The 16,040-nt window shown below is 37.0% G+C and overlaps 2 protein-coding genes across 4 annotated transcripts in view; one reads left to right on the plus strand and one right to left on the minus strand.

The window, feature by feature from the left end:
* Window positions 1–10,068, minus strand: part of Lin7a (lin-7 cell polarity scaffold A) — a 205,561-nt gene extending 195,493 nt beyond the window's left edge. The window contains exon 1 of the mRNA XM_090328311.1: window positions 9,766–10,068. The gene's annotated coding sequence lies outside the window, so the exon portion shown is untranslated. The remainder of the gene's footprint in view (window positions 1–9,765) is intronic.
* The window catches only part of Acss3 (acyl-CoA synthetase short chain family member 3), a 141,612-nt gene that overhangs the window by 16,864 nt on the left and 108,708 nt on the right, over window positions 1–16,040 (plus strand). The window contains exon 1 of one of the 3 annotated variants that reach the window (XM_090328308.1): window positions 10,610–10,665. The exons of 1 other annotated variant lie outside the window; for it this stretch is intronic. Coding sequence is in view for 1 of the 2 variants with exons in the window: in XM_090328306.1 (XP_090184432.1) it covers window positions 10,872–11,185 (314 nt within the window). In the remaining variant the exon portion in view is untranslated. Of the gene's footprint in view, window positions 1–10,609; window positions 10,666–10,798; window positions 11,186–16,040 lie in introns of those variants that run through there. One more of the 3 variants, XM_090328306.1, reaches the window with a different exon arrangement.

Below are 16,040 nucleotides of genomic sequence, written 5' to 3' on the forward strand. Positions count from 1 at the left end.
AGCCAGAAACTAACTCAAGTGAAACAAAAGTACAGCACAATACAATTCAATATAAAAGTAGATATCTGGGGCCAGGAGTGTGGCCTAGTGGTAGTGTGCTTGCCTAGCATGCACAAAGGCCTGGATTTGATTCCTCACTACCACATACACAGCAAAAGTCCGAAGTGGTGCTGTGGCTCAAGTGGCAGAGTGCTAGCCTTGAGCAAAATGTGTCCAAGGACCGTGCCCAGGCACTGAGTTCAAGCCCCAGAACTGGCAAAAAAAAAAAAAGATTCCTGGTATGTAGAAACACCTTTTTTGGTATAGCATATTTCTACAGAGACTATGTAATACCATCTGACAATTTTTTTTAACTCTATTACTAAAAAAAAGGCTCTATTTTCCCCCAGAGTAATGTAACTAAAGTAAGTTTTTTTGAGATTTCAATGACAGTGCTCCCAAAACAAAATTCTTTTAATAATTTAAATAATAATAAAAATAATTTAAGAAAATAAACTAAGAGCTATTTTCATTATATTAAGCACCCAAAGAGATTATAATACTGAAGTAATAAGTGGGATGAATTCAATACCTATCAAGAATCATCAATCCATAAAATAACTCAGAGACAAACATTTTGAAGAATACTCTCAAAAATAATAATATTTCTCCTCTGGAAATTATGAGCAAAATGCTACAAAAGTCTATGTTATAGATGCATGGGTTTTTTTTAACACATAGAACAGATAGCAGATTTTTATTTTACTCAATTGTCTTATTAATTGGTAGATGAAACAGGGATAATTTTTATTTTAATGTAATTTTCATTTACAACTCTGATTACTCATATTGGAGGGCTAGTTACACTTCACAGGATGCATTTACACAGATCTACGAGTAATAGCATGGATTGTTATCGACTCAAAGCTATTGTTCTTCAGAAGGCTTAAAAGTCATAAGAGATAAGTTAAATAGCATATTTGCTCAAAAATAATTTTTCGGCTTTGGATGAAGAATAATACATAGTGTATTTTGCACTGATTAGCAGTGATGCATGTTGCTAGGGTAAAACACTGAATATCTGTAGATATTCAAGAACATCTGTAGATCAGAGAGGAAAGTGCCAGTTTTGGTTTCTAGCCAAAAATGTATTCCACTGAGCTGTTAGTAACCAAGATGGGAACGGTCCATTATAGTCATTTCTGGAAACTGCATTCATAAAAAACATGATTGTGTATGTGTGTGTGTGTGTGTGTGTGTGTGTGTGTGTCTGTCTGTCTGTCTGTCTGTCTGTCTGTCTGTCTGTCTGTCTGTCTGTGTCTGTGTGTAACTCACAGGAACATATATTCTACCACAGACCAGAAGGTTATGTTTTAATTTAAATTCAGCTGTTTATTTGCCCATAGCAGTATTTCATGTAGCCCTTGAACTTTTGAACTCATGCCATCCTGCATGGTTAGTTTAACATGGGCAAGGTTTGATTGTTTCTCCTAATGACTTCTAATATTAATTAGTGCATGGAGTTCCAAAAACCCCATTTTAAAATCCAGCCTAGCATTTCATTTCAATGTATTGACTTAGTCCTCTAGAGAGTTGAAGACTATTAAATTTTCAAAGCTTCTCAGTGCTTTCCCTATATTTAATAGAAACAGCCAATTGAAAATAACCACTGTGGTTCCCCCCAGGGAAAACTATTATATTATGTCCATTTTCTGAGACATAATATAACCATAATTCATATAGACTTAAAATTGCCATGCAATATCTACAGATGATCATTTTAATGAGAAAAAATTCTGTTTTAAGGAAATAGTGAGGTCCTGGATGTCATTGTCATAGCCTTGTAAACCATTCTGCATTCAGAATGCATATATTCTACCAATGGTAATTGTTTAAACATTAAAAATAATATTTTAACAGCACATAAGAGAAATTAAAATTTTTCTTAAATGAAAACAAATTAAATAAAAAATCCACTGAAACAAAGCTACCTACTTGCCCGCATAAACAGAAAATAGGATAATTTAGCTCTTTGCAGTTTAAATTCAATTTCATGAACTTTGAGTCTATGCTAGGCTTTAGCATCCCTGTAGATCTATCTTTCTCCTTTCTATTATTCAATTGTTACATAACATTTTGTTAATCAATACTGACCATGTAGGAAGTTTTAAACCAAATTTGTGGAATGCAGCTCTGAATTCTCTAGGATTTCATTGTTTTCTCTTTTAAGTTTGCTGGGTCATAAAACAGAAATTAAGATAATCACTTTTTTGAAATGATTTTTATTATAGGAAACCTATCATTAAAAGCATATCCACTTTATAAGATGCTAAAATTTGCAATACCAGGTGTTTTAGTGGGTTGAATATCTTGTATGAATTAGTGCCTTCAAAACTATATTGAATATTTTACTTAACGTGGATGCTGATGGTTTACTACTCAGGAGGCCAAGATCTGAGGATCACAATCGAAAGCCATTCCAGGCAGGAAAATCCATGAGGCTTTTATCTCTAATAAACTACCAAAAAAAGCCAGAAGTGGCACAAGTGCTAGATCACTAGCCTACAGCATGAAAAGCTCAAGGTCAGCAGCCAGGTTTTCAGTTCAAGCCCCAGGAATGCCACACATGCTCATATATATACACACATCAACACACACAAGCACATATTTACACACAATTATAGAATTCAAAAAGGGTTCTACTTCACTAACCTACACTGTTTCAGCTTTTCAAAGCCTGTCTTTTTCTTAGCAATGGTTTGTGCCAAGGTTGGGTGTGTTCAGAAACCATCAAACATTTGTTTGAAAACAAATGTTTACAGATACATACATGAAAAAGCTATTAATATTTAATATGCTATTTCCTTCAGTCTTTGACGATTCTCACAAAACTAATATTTCTTTTGGAAATAGTGGAGAATTAGAAGAGGAGAAGTCTTCAGGTTATTCTTAATATCAATGACTTTTATTGCTAATTGTTCTTAGATGAATATGTTTATATTAGTCACTTTTTATTAATGATAATTTTATATATCCACTTTAATGTACAAAAAGATTTAAGATCTGTTTCTGATGGGGGTCCAAGCATAGCTCTTCTATTTACTACCAATGGATCTCTGAGAAAGTTTCCTTTCTTCTCTGTCTCAGTTTAATTATCTACAAAATGAAATCATGTACTGTGATGTAAAAGTGTTCACATCTTCTTAGGATGAACTTATTTCAAGAAAAACATTATTCAACCTTAAAGTCATTATGGATATAATGAAAGCACAAATAATGTAGAATGCTTGGGGCATGAAGTTTGGCTTAGTGGTAGAGTGCTTGCCTAGCATGCATGAAGACCCAGGTTCAATTCCTCGGTACCACATACATAGAAAAAAGCTGGAAGTGGTGCTGTGGTTCAAGTGTTAGAGCTCTAGCCTTGAGAAAGTCCAAAGACAGTGCTCAAGACCCTGAGCTCAAGCCCAGGACTGGCAAAAAAGAGAGAATATTTCAGAAATAATTATATTAATTTTATAAACCATGATGCTCAATTTTTCCAGTATGTTTAGAAATGAGAAAACGTACACTGCTAAAAACTAATCAGTGGAGCATAATTACATAATTTGGTTCTAAATAGGAAGTTGAAAATACATTCATTTTATAAGATGAAATTAAATGAGAATTAATTCTAATTGGAATGAGTATTTCATGACAAAATTTGATAAAAAGGATCTTGACAACTAACAATGATTTTTATTAAACCAAACTTCTGAGAAACCCCAAGTTTTCTATTTCTTCTGAAAGGAAATTGTCCACTAGAAATATCTTAGCCAACAATAGGTGTTATGCGGGGACAAAAGTATAATTAAGGAAAAAAACCATGTTGTATCAGTGTTCTTAGTGTTCTTTGAAACAAAGACAATATTTGCGTATAGCAAGAACTAACAGCTTCCAAGAGAGAGAGAGATCATTTATAAAAATGAAGAAGGCATCTGAATCACAGTTTTCCTAGAAATACACTATTATGTGATTGCTGAAGGCTCATTGCTGTTACTTTGGTAACAGTACTGAGAAACAGTGAACTTTTAAGATGAAAGATCTAGTAAGGAAGAGGTCTTAGGCAACTGAAAATATGTCCTTGAAGGAAACTGTGGTTCCTTAGCTCTCTCTTCTTCTTTTGCTGCCTGGCAGTGAGGTGAATAGTTTGAACCAACATATACTCTCTTGTTACCATCTGTCATCACTGCCAGAACCTTAATAGCAAAGGGCTCATCTAATCTGGGACAGGAGGAACTTCTGAAATTGTAAGCCAAAATAAAGCTTTTTCTTTATGAGCTAGTAATTTCAGGTAGCAAATATAGTGGTACAAAGCTTACACTATTTTGATCTTCGGCTAAAAATAATCTTATAGCAAAGTTCTCCAATTTAACCTCAATTTTCTACCCTTTTAAAGAGTGCTTCTGTGTTCCCATATTTCCACAGTATTGTCTTATAGTAGAATAGCTTCTGTCCTCCTAACTAAAATATACACTTAATAATCTTGCTCCTGTATAGGCCTATGAGTGGACAAAATGATTGGCATATAGCTAGGACCTAATTAAATGAATGAATGAAAGTAATCACCTATTTAGTCCCATGTATAACCTGAGTACTATGGCAACTACTTTATATACATTATCTCACCTAGGCCTCCAATAAACCTAGGTAGAATCCATTTCACACATGAAAAAAAAAATTGAGCCATGAAATGAGAAGCTTGACTAACAATCACATGGCCAGCATAAGACAGTGCAAAGACTGATATCAGAGTGTCTGACTCGATAGTTCATAACTTCTCTATTATCCTAGCAGTTTCTTCCTAGTTCGAAAGCCATTGAAATTACTGGAGAAACCCATACAATCTTAAAATATCTTTACATTTTTTTCTATTGTTTTTCCTTTTGGATGATATTAGCGTATTCAGCATCAGTATTTAGATTTTACTTTGGTTATTTGTATTTTAATGGCACATAACTCAAGTCCTGCAGATCTGCAAAATACTAAGAATGAATGACATTTTGATTGTTAAAACCAAAGAAAAGCACAAATATTAGTTAAACCTGTTAACTATTTTTGCTTTTTGTGAATCTTTCTGATTACATAAAAAGGAACACTTAATATTTTTAAAATTAAGGTTCTATCACCAAAGAGAAATCTGGAGTGGGCTATCACCTTTCTTTGAAAACCTTCCTAGTATTATCTTCTTAATTTAAATGAATTGTTTATATTTTTGAGAAATGAAGGAAAAATATTGCCTACAAGTTTCAAATCTTTCATATATAGACCTTGTATGCATTTTTAATCAAAAGAGAAAATGTAGCAGTTGATTTAAACATTTACATAATTCTGTACTTTGAAGTAATTAAGATGTATATTATGAGTTGTTAAAATGTTATTTTCAAAAGTATTTGTAGAGAAAAAAATTAAGTTTGAGAGCTAAAAACATATACACATAAAATGTACTTATAAATCAGTTATATAAAATTTAAACAAATCTCCAGGATAAATTTAATTTTGTTGTTATTGCAAAAGTCCTTATTTTGCTCCACATAATTATTTTGGCTTTCATAGAAATGGAAGAATTTAATTATCCTAATTACAGCTTAACTAGGACTGCTATTTTCTTAATTACCACAAATGTATTTACAATGCTACAATACAAATTTATTTTCCTCTACAAAATCATATAGAAAACTACAATGTGTAGGCCTGCCAAACCAATGGATACTACAAGTAAGACAGACATTAAAAAAAATACGACAGGCAATTGTTAGTTAATTTTATATATATATATATATGTATATATATTATAAATATACATAAATATTTATATACTCCGAAGAATGGATTTTGTGTTTAGTGAGATATCTTTTTAAGTTAAAAATGTTGTTAGTGTTTATGGTTTACATATTTTGTTATTGGTTTGTTGTTGTTCACAGGGAAAACTTCAGTTTGAATTCAGTATTAACCATAAAAATGATTCATAATAATATAATCTTGCTACATAAGTTCATTATATTTTCTAAGACAGATAACAGTATTTTTGACATTGGTATATGAACTCATTTTAATATGGTTTATATCTTTTTAAGTTTATATTGGTTCCTATCTTGAATATATTTTATTTAGTTCTGTTTTGTGCTGATTTTAGGGCTTGCACTCAGGACCTGGACACTGTTCCTGAGCTATTTGACCAAAGCTAGCATTCCACCACTTGTACCACTGCTCCTTTATGGATTTTTTTAAAGCAGGAGATTAAGAATCTTATGGACTTTTCTGCCCAGATTGGCTTCAAACCATACACCTCAGATTTTGGCCTCCTGAGTAGCGAGCATTACAGATGTGAGCCTCAGTTACCTTACGTAAGACTATTTTAAGCCATGAGAATGAGTGAATTTTCCTGAAATTCTTTGCTAAATCAGAATATATATGTAGTTCCCATAGACACAGATGTCAGCTTAACATTAACTGCTTCTGAGATAATGTGACAACACTTCTACTTCCACTGTCCGGGCTTTTATATTATCTAAGAAACAAGATGCATAAAGGTCATAATAAGATGTATGAAGTTAAATATTGAGTTCTTAAGTTTAGGTAAACAAGATGAATTGTATCACCAGCAAAATGTATGACAGAAAATGTATAATTGTTTTTAAACTGTGTTCTTTTAGGCTATTCTCTTTCTCCTAAAACCATGTTTATCTGTATTGGTGAGGTCCAATGCTAGGTGATAACATTTATAAACAGAAAACATTACATGCCAGAATCCAGTTTCTTTTTTCTCTTCCATACTAGTTTCTTTCTGCTTGGTTCTTATTTTTTCAACATCTTTTCCTTTCATATTAAATATCTGGCTTCTGCTTATTCCCCTTCTTCATTCTTTCTTTCTTTTTTATTTTCTTAATTTATTTCTTCTTTTCTTTTTCTTCCTTTCCAGTCAAAGAGATTTTCTTTCTTTCTTTTTTAAAGATCTTTAAGTATGTGTACAAGTAATGTCAATCCAACATGAGTACAATGTATTTTGACTAATGTCACCTCTTCCATCATTCTCCTAGTAGGTTATCACAATTTTTGCTCCCTCTAGTCATCTGTCTTTGTATCCCCTCTCCCATTTTGACTTTTCTATTGACTAGAATGCTTCTCTCAGATAAACTCATCAATGAATTTCTGTTAAGGTATTTTAAATGTCTTCTTGAAAAATAAATTACTTAGATCATTACTCATGTATTTTAAAATAATGTGTATTTCAAAGTTAGAGTTTTTTTTAATCACACTTAAATGTTGAAAAGTTCTGAGTTACCTACCTCTCAAATTAAATATTTTAAAATAGTACAATCACTACATGAATGTTTAAATTAAAAATTGCTTCTGAAATATTTTTATTGTGAAATTTTAGGCATGTAGAAAGATTTTGAGGGTTAGCCTTAGAGATGATTGTTAGATCATGAGCTTTGCTGCAATACTGAACAAGCTCAGCTTAGAACTGATCAGATGCGAAGCACGTCACTTGTATTGAAACCTTGCAAAAATCCTGTGAAGTATGGTTATTAAACTCAGGCTATAGAGGTAAAAAATAAAGCATAGGGAAGTTAGGAAACTTTTCAAGTCTTAATATGTGTCAATTTTGTCATAAATATGTTCTCCAAGAGCCATTGGATGATACCTGAAGAATTTTCTCAGCAAGGAAGCATTTACTTCTGCAGAAGGCCATGCCATCAGCCAAAAACTCAGCAAGCAAGACCAGCAGGCAGACTGCTCCCCCTCCTTATTCTTAATGCAGTAGGGCCAACCCTTGCTCTCAGATTGGTTGAGGGCAGGTTTACAATCTGCTTGTTATCCGCTAATTGAATAAGGTAAGGGGTATTTACATAATGTGACCACTATAAGATCTGGAATAAGATAACATCCCACAACTATTCTCAAAATATACTCACACCCTCTAGTATTTCTTGAATCATCTGAGGTAAATCACCTGAGGTGTGTCTTAATTCCATATTGGAGCAGCCTATTAAGTAAAACCTTACACTTCAAAATGTGTTCCTTGTCCCAAAGGAGTTTCTTTATTCCTCTTTTTACTTGCTGATATTGTCTTAGTAGCATAATCAACAAGAGCCAAGCTAGAGGACTGAAGCAAGAACTTCTCTAAGCAACTAACTCAGGTAGAAAAGGAAGTTTTTCCACACACTACTAAGAACTCAGTGGGTAGTGATTAGAAATTATTCATTTACTTACTGATTAGTCAGCGGGCTTTCAGATCTTAATTTGAATGGCAATGGTATCCTCTAAAGTCTGTACTGGTGTTGGGCACTATTTTACAACTCCCAATCTGGCTGGCTCCGATAATTTTCTAATGTTACCGTCCTGTCTTGGCTACCAGTAAACTACACTCTTCAATCACAGAGCTCCTTGCCTTGAATAGGCAGTGGGTTCATGCAAGTTCTTTCGGCTTCAGAGGAAATGATTTCATTTGGCAATTTAGGGATCTTCCTTTATTTTATATATTTTATAATCAATCTTTTATTTTGTAAGCTGAACTTTCAGAGGAATCCATGGCCAGAAAAGTTCTAGACATCTCTGATTCTAAAGAGGAGATGCATTTTCTTCACAAGCAGTTAAATCTAATATACTCTCCTCTTTAAAGTTGTTCCACTTTTAGTCCTCCTAGTTCCTCATCACCATCATCGCACCTCTAGTGTTCTTTTGTTTGGATCTCTCAAGAGAAGAGACTGCATCTGCAAAAGTCCTTCATATTTTGTTTGTTTTTAATATATGAACATATTCAGCCTGGCATGGTTTTTGGAGTCAAATTCCTTAACTTGTTTAAGTTGGGGCAACAGGGAGAAAATATTTATTTATGACTTTAGAGGGACAGTGCTGGAGTAGACTCTCATCCCTCCTCTTTAAGGTATTCAGTATTATGTTCACGTGGAGTTCAAAGCATTCTGGCTCCAAAGCTCTGAGGCCCCGCAAGGTTTGAGTCTTCTCTGTTTTTTGTAGTAGCTACTGAATCTGGAATGTGTTAATTTAGCTCTAAGCTCTCAAAAGAGCTGCAGAGAGAAATGTAAATATGCAAAAAGAGCTATAAACATGGGGATTATGCTTCCCACTTCTGTAAGAATGAGGGGAACTGATTTATTTTAAAAAGTGCAGAGGGAAAAATGTGCACCTTTATCTCTTGCATTAAACCATACTTCACATTATGTGGACACTTGCACATTTGTTAAATGACTGGCTAACCTGAGCCATATTGGGGAGTTGGAACTTGTTTGTCAGAGACCAGCAGTGTGGAGAATGAAGGTGAGAAGCAAATGTTAGCAAGTTTTGGCTGTAAGTGGTAACCATGAGTTTCGGTATCATGCATTATTTGATATGAGAACCTTTGAAGGAAGGAAATAAGTATATTGTAGATGTTAATTTACTTGCCCTGCTTCTCAGATGGAAGAGACTAGCTCAGTTGCTTATTTACAGTTGCTTATTTTGCCTTAGGTTTATGTCTGTTTTGTAAGCTTCGAACTTCATTTTTTTCTTTCTGCAGGATTATTTGGTTACAGATGTTCAAGTTATAATATTTGCTAGGGTCAGTTCATTTCACTGTTTCTCACCTAAGATTTAGGAATACACACCTTGATATTTAAAAATGGAAATGTTGTTATACCAAGGCAGAATGTGTTTGATAGACTATTAAGACAAATGTTTGTGAAATGCATTAATTTTGTGAGAAACCACAAGGCCTCAAGCATGTTATGGTAGGGATTAACTCCTTACCTCTCCTTCTTTAATTTTCCTTTCTTCTTCAGATTCATTTCCTCTTTCTTTAGTTCATTCCTTTAGTTTCCAAACAGCTTTATGAAGATGTCATTGACATATCACACAATTCACCCAGTTAACCGTAGCGTGGTGTTAGCTTGTTCAGACTTCTGGAAATACCACCACTATCCATTTACAGAACTTTTTTTTTTAATCGCTTCAGAAAGAAAAAGACCACAGCCACGTTTTGTTTTGCATTTTCATCAGAAAAGAGGGCCACAGAAACTCCAATGGGGCAGAATAAAAAGCAAGAAATAGCACAAATCCTTTCTGCCATGGCTCCCTGGGGGAGGACTGGGAGCAGGTGACTGACTTCTTCTCCCAGTGGGGTTACCTTCCCTGCCCTAGGGCCTGTCAATCACCCCTGGAAGCCCCGCCTTCGACCCTACCACCCAGCGGTTGGAAATCCTGGAGTATTGCTTTGCCCTGGAGCAGACTATTGGTTCTGGTTGTTGATTTTTTTTTTTTTTTGAACAAGAGATTGAGTTGAACTTCCAATACACAAATAAACAAATGCAACAAATAATGGGGAGGGGGTTGGAGGGAGGGAAGTTTAGTCCCGAATGCTCAGGATTGAAGGGGAGTGAGGAGGGAGGGCGCAGCTTGTATTTTTCCAGAGTGAAGAGAGAGGTGGGTGCCTGGTTCCTGACTTCCGCCAGCTTGTGTGACTGAGTGGGGAGGGGGAGTTTTCTGGAGAAGCCGCAGCCCCGGGAATGCCCGAGCCAGTTAACTTATTACTACAAGCCTTGCAACTGGATTCCAGCACAAAGCACCAGGACGCGCGCTCGCTCCCTGCCCAGCGCCCCCCTCCCCGGCCCCAGGCCCCACTCGAGCCTGCGGTCTTCCCAGTGGCTCCAGGTCGGTTTTTCCCAGCGACTCTAGTGAGACTTCCAAACTTCAAGGCTCCAGCCTGACCTCAGAACTTGTCCCCGCCTCCACCTCCTGATTGTTCCCCTGGAGTGGGGGGGGGGGGCGGCGGCCTGGTCACCGGGTAACAGTTGTTGCCTTCGGAGGAGCCTTGGAGCCCTGTCTGCTCTGCGGGTGGGAAGGGGGTACCCTGAGCAATGAAGCCTTCTTGGTTACAATGTCGCAAAGTCACCGGCGTGGGGACACTCGGGGGATCCCTCCCGGCATCCCCTTCCTCCAGGGGGGCTGGTGCGGCCCTCAGGGCTTTCGTGGCCTCGGGGGGCCCTCGGGCCCATCTCGGGGGGCGCAGCTGCCGGGCGCTGTCCTCGGGCGGGGGCAGCGAGTACAAGACCCACTTCGCAGCCTCGGTGGCGGACCCGGAGAAGTTCTGGGGACAAGCTGCTGAGCAGATAAGCTGGTACAAGCCCTGGACCAAAACGTTAGAGAACAGATTCCCTCCTTCCACCAGCTGGTGAGTGACTTGGCCAATTTTCCTCACTCTTAACTTTTTGGACTTCAGCAGCTGGGAATCGGGAATCTGGAGTTCTTTCAAGGAAAGAAAATCCAATCTGAGATGTGCTCGAATTTGGTGGGGAGTGGGGGGGGGGCGGTAATTTCAGTATCCTGTGTTGCTTTCTCCTCTGGAAGTTATCTAAGGTGATCCAATAAACCAGAGGTTTCCAGATCTGTTAAAAAGCAAGCAAGCAAACAAACAACATCAGGGATTCCTTGGATGACAAGGTCTCTGTTTGGCCCCTGGAGGTAAAGCAACAGTCCAGTCCAGAAGGGGAGACATAAACAAAGCCAGGCTGCTGGTACAAAACTTAGGAAGGCATCATCTGGTTATCCGGTTATCTGTCTTCCCTTCAATAAAATCTGAGTATACTTTGGAAGGATGCCTTTGTCTTCTCAAAGTTCTCAAGGGTCTAATTAATTATGAAAGCCCAAGTGGTGGCAAACAGCTTGAAGTGTGACAGACGCTGAGATTACAAGTAATTATGTTGGCTGGAGCAGTGGAAGAAGAGGCTTAGCCAGTCAGGGGCTCCTGTGGGAAAGAGAGTCCCAAGTATAGGCAAGTAGCCAGGAGGGTCCTTCCATAGGCCTGATGTGTTTGTGAAGCTGAAACACAGAATATCCAGAAAGAACTCACACCCAAGCCAGACAATATAAGAAAGAGTAAATTTTTCTTGACATGCAAGTGAAAGTGGCTTACAAACATTATTTTTATATTGCAACAAACAGGCCACACTGTAGAGATTACACTTGCTAGGCTAGTGAGATTGAGACATTCAAGCCTATGAGTAAGGCCTGACTGTGATTCAGCTCTCGTTGTGCTTGCTGGGGGAGGGGTTACAAGGTCTTTCCTGGAGAATATGAGCACCATGGCTTTCCATTTCCGTCTCCCCCCAATAATATTCCATTTGTATGTGACCCTGAACCAGACACTGGATAGAACAGTGCAACATGGCTACTGCTTTTTGGTAGCCATGAAAAAAAATAGTCTGGACTCTAGATCCAGACTAGATTTTGGGGGGTTGAGTTCTGCTAGATCCAGACTAGATTTTGGGGGGGTTGAGTTCTGCTTCTCATAGTTCAGAACTCTGTTTATAGTCAAGTTCTTTCTGCTTTCTCCAAAACAGATTATGTGTACAATAATGAACTGAGGAAAGAAAGGATTAAGACCCTTTTTTGTCTGTAATAGGCTACATGTGATAAAGCCAGAGAACCAGATTTTACATAGTCATTTTAGGAGCAGGGAACTGTCCCAGTATTCAAAGGCCAATTCAATGTCAGGACTTTGATGCCTGTTTTATGTGTCCATCTTTACAATAAAGCCAATGTTTGGAGATTACCATTAAGAAGGCACTGAAGCTCTAAGGTGAAAAGTAAATGAAGGCCAGACTGAAGGCAGTGACAAAAGCAGTGGTGGAGAAAAGGTCATTCTAGAAGGACAATGAGGGTCAGGGAAGGCCAGGAGAGGGCAGAGAAAGGTGGATCCCATGTTTAGCAAATAGACACTTAAGACCTGGATTTTCTTTTTTATAACTTCATGTTTTTTCCTTTGTAAACTGTAGTTGCCTGACTAAAGTGTCTAAAATGCATTCATAAAATACTGTTTTATTTTCAAAAAGGCCTTCAGGTTCTAAGAAATTCAGTGCATTGTAGATCACTGACATTTGTTAATACTCTATCTGAATTATTCATCTTTTTACTCTTGGAATCAGGAACTTGCACTTGGTTCATAGCAGCACAGAAGATCAAAGTGAATGATAAAACTTAGAGTCTGAATTCATTTCAGCAGTGTGACTCAGTCTTGCCCAGGATTATGCTTGATGGAGTAGAGTTTGGGAGGGAGGTAAGATAGGATACCAGTCACCAATTTCATTCAGTGAATGGTTCCTGTTTGAATCTACTACTGTTTGGGATATTGAATATCATATATTGCTGATTGGTTGGTTATTTTCTACACAAGGCCAGATTACTCCGGAGTGAATCTCCTCCTCAGAGTCCTTCTGTGGGCATTCTCCTAAGATATGGAGTAAGGCTAGGATATGATTTTAAAGATTATAGTCATAGTTTGAAACATTACTGCTCTGTGATTTTGAGAAGTGGTGAGCTGGCATAAACAAGATCTGAAGGGATTGTGTTTATTTTCTTCGAAGCTGGTATCTGAGGGAGGATGACAGTGAAGTATTTAAGCTAAGTAAGAAGGCTGTGTTACAGATAATTGTTATCTCATAGCTGGAGCTGGTACCAATAGGGCAGAGGGAATAATGCCCTTTGGCCTTTTGGAGACAATTGTTAGTCTCCTTCATTATAAAGCTGTCCCTATTTGATTGATGTAAACTCCCCTCAGAGACTTATCCAAAGTCATGACATACATATTGATTAGCTTTCACAATGGCATATCCTACCCAATATTTTACACACATATAGAAGGAATACAGTATAGAAATCTTTAAGGCTGATATATGGAAGAGACTTTCTGTTGTAGTGAATAACCCTGTAAGACACATTTACAGTACTCTACTGCCTGAGACTTTTAAAAGACTCATTTCAATTGCATAGGATATACAAACAAGAGGTTTATCTTTGAGATTGTTGTTCCTAATGTATTATGTGAAGTTATTTCTTTTCTTTTTTTTTTCTCATGTGGTTTACTGTATCTGACTTTGTTACCTAGCATATTTTACATATGTTTATTTGTTTATTTGAAATAGGGAAGGAAATGGGGAAAGCAAGATGATTGGGAGGGCATTGGGGGAGCGAGAGGGGGACAAAAACATTAGAAGGGATATCAAGGTTGGAGAAGTAATGCACCCACTACCAATGAATGCAACTGTAACCTCTCTATACATTATCCCGACAATACAATAATAATAAGAAGAAAACTTGTGGAGAAACACTCCCCACACTGAAAAGAAAAGGTGACACCTAGCTTTTGGATATTAAGTCTCTATCAGAGAGACTTTAGTGGAGAACTACAATCAAAAGCTAGACAATGAGAAGTCTTGCTGATTTCTTTAATTCTAGAACAGCTCAGTGGATGTTTCTGGTTATTTTTTACTGGGTAAATTAGATATTCTGCTGCCTATTCTGAAATTGAAATTCCTGCAAGTCCCTGAAGAATTAAGCAATTTGCTTTTCCATTGTGAAGTGGTTGACTCTCATCATCAATTTGTCCAATTCTTTGGAAGCATTGTAATCCAACTTTATTTTATTTTATTTATTCCCTTTTTTGCCTGTCATGGGGCTTGAACTCAGGGCCTGGGCACTGCCCTTGGACTTTTTCTCAAGGCTAGAGTGCTACCATTTGAGCCACAGCACCACTTCCAGTTTTTTTCTATGTATGTGGTGCCAAGGAATTGAAACTGGGTCTTCGTGCATGCTGGGAAAGCACTGTACCACTAGGCCAAACTCTCGGCCCCAATTTTGTTTTTATTTAAACAGCATTCTCAAAAAACGTTTAAACTTAGAACTCAATATGTAATAATGAGGAGTACATACATAAAAGGAAAAGACTAAATACAGATTATTAGAAAATTATTTAGAGCTGGGTATGTGGCTTCATGACACAGTGCATGAAGCCCTGGGTTAACTCTTCAGTACCACATAAACAGAAAAAGCCAGAAGTGGGTCTGTGACTTAAGTGGTAGAGTGCTAGCCTTGAGCAAAAGAAGCCTAGGAATGATACCCAGGCCCTGAGTTCAAGCCTGACTTGCAATAAAAAAGAAAGAAAGAAAAAAAAAAAAGAAAGAAAGAAAATTACTTACTTGTAGCTAGCACTTCTGTGATTGAAATGGTGTATTTTTTAAAGTTGCAACATTTCAGTTATTTTTACTAGCTTTGAGATTACAATTGGTTAAGATTTTAATGTCTTAACTCCTAATTATTAAAGGATGCTGGATATCAATGTCTCATGCCTGAAGCATGGCTACTAAGGAGGCTGAGATTTGAGGATCATAGTTTGAAACCAGCCCAAGCAGAAAAATTCATGACTCTTTTATCTCTAATTAACCAGCAAAATGCTGCAGGCATGGTCTGATTAAGATCAAGCCCCAGTGATGGAACCCCTCCCTCCCCACACACACTGCAAAGAAAAAGAAGAGGAGGAAGAGGAGAGATGGAAAAATGGAAAAGGAGAGGGATGGGAAGGAGAAATAGAGGGAGAAAGAATAACAACATATTATGTATTACCCTATGGAAAGAAGTACAAAAGATGATACAGAAATTGTGCCAGTGGATCACAGAAGTACAAAAGGGAATGGCTGAATAATTGAGTATCATGGAATACAAATGAGAGAAGAGATAAAAACAGGAAAAGTCAGTAGTGATAAAGGACATTAGAAAAGATATAAGATTATTGAGCAAAATTATTATTTTATTTATGTGGTATGTATATGTGTGTATGTGTGCGTGTGTACACATTCATACTAGAAATAGGGCTTTATATTCTCAGTAGACTGTCTTGCTCATAGCGGGCACTCACCATTTGAGTCACACCTTCAGACTGAGATTTTGACAGTTACTTGGATGGATTCTTGAAAAGTTTTTTTTTTTGGTCCAGGTTGGCTTGAACTATATTTCTCCTGAAGGTTCCAGCCTCCTGACTATCTAAAATAACCAGCCTGAGTTAGTGGTGATTTTTAATAAAATAATGTCAATGGAAAGATGAAGACCAAATCTAGAACAATCCATTACAGAATGGAGTTGGGGTAGAGGAAAACAATCCAAAACATTTTGTTGATTTATTTGACAGTGGCAGGAAGGAGAGACAGAAGAACAGCATGTGGCACAATCTGGATCAAATAAAATGTATAGATTAT

This window comes from Megascapheus bottae, chromosome 2 (genome assembly GCF_031878675.1).
Source record: "Megascapheus bottae isolate mThoBot1 chromosome 2, mThoBot2.hap1, whole genome shotgun sequence".
In the NCBI taxonomy this organism is placed as follows: Eukaryota; Metazoa; Chordata; class Mammalia; order Rodentia; family Geomyidae; genus Megascapheus; species Megascapheus bottae.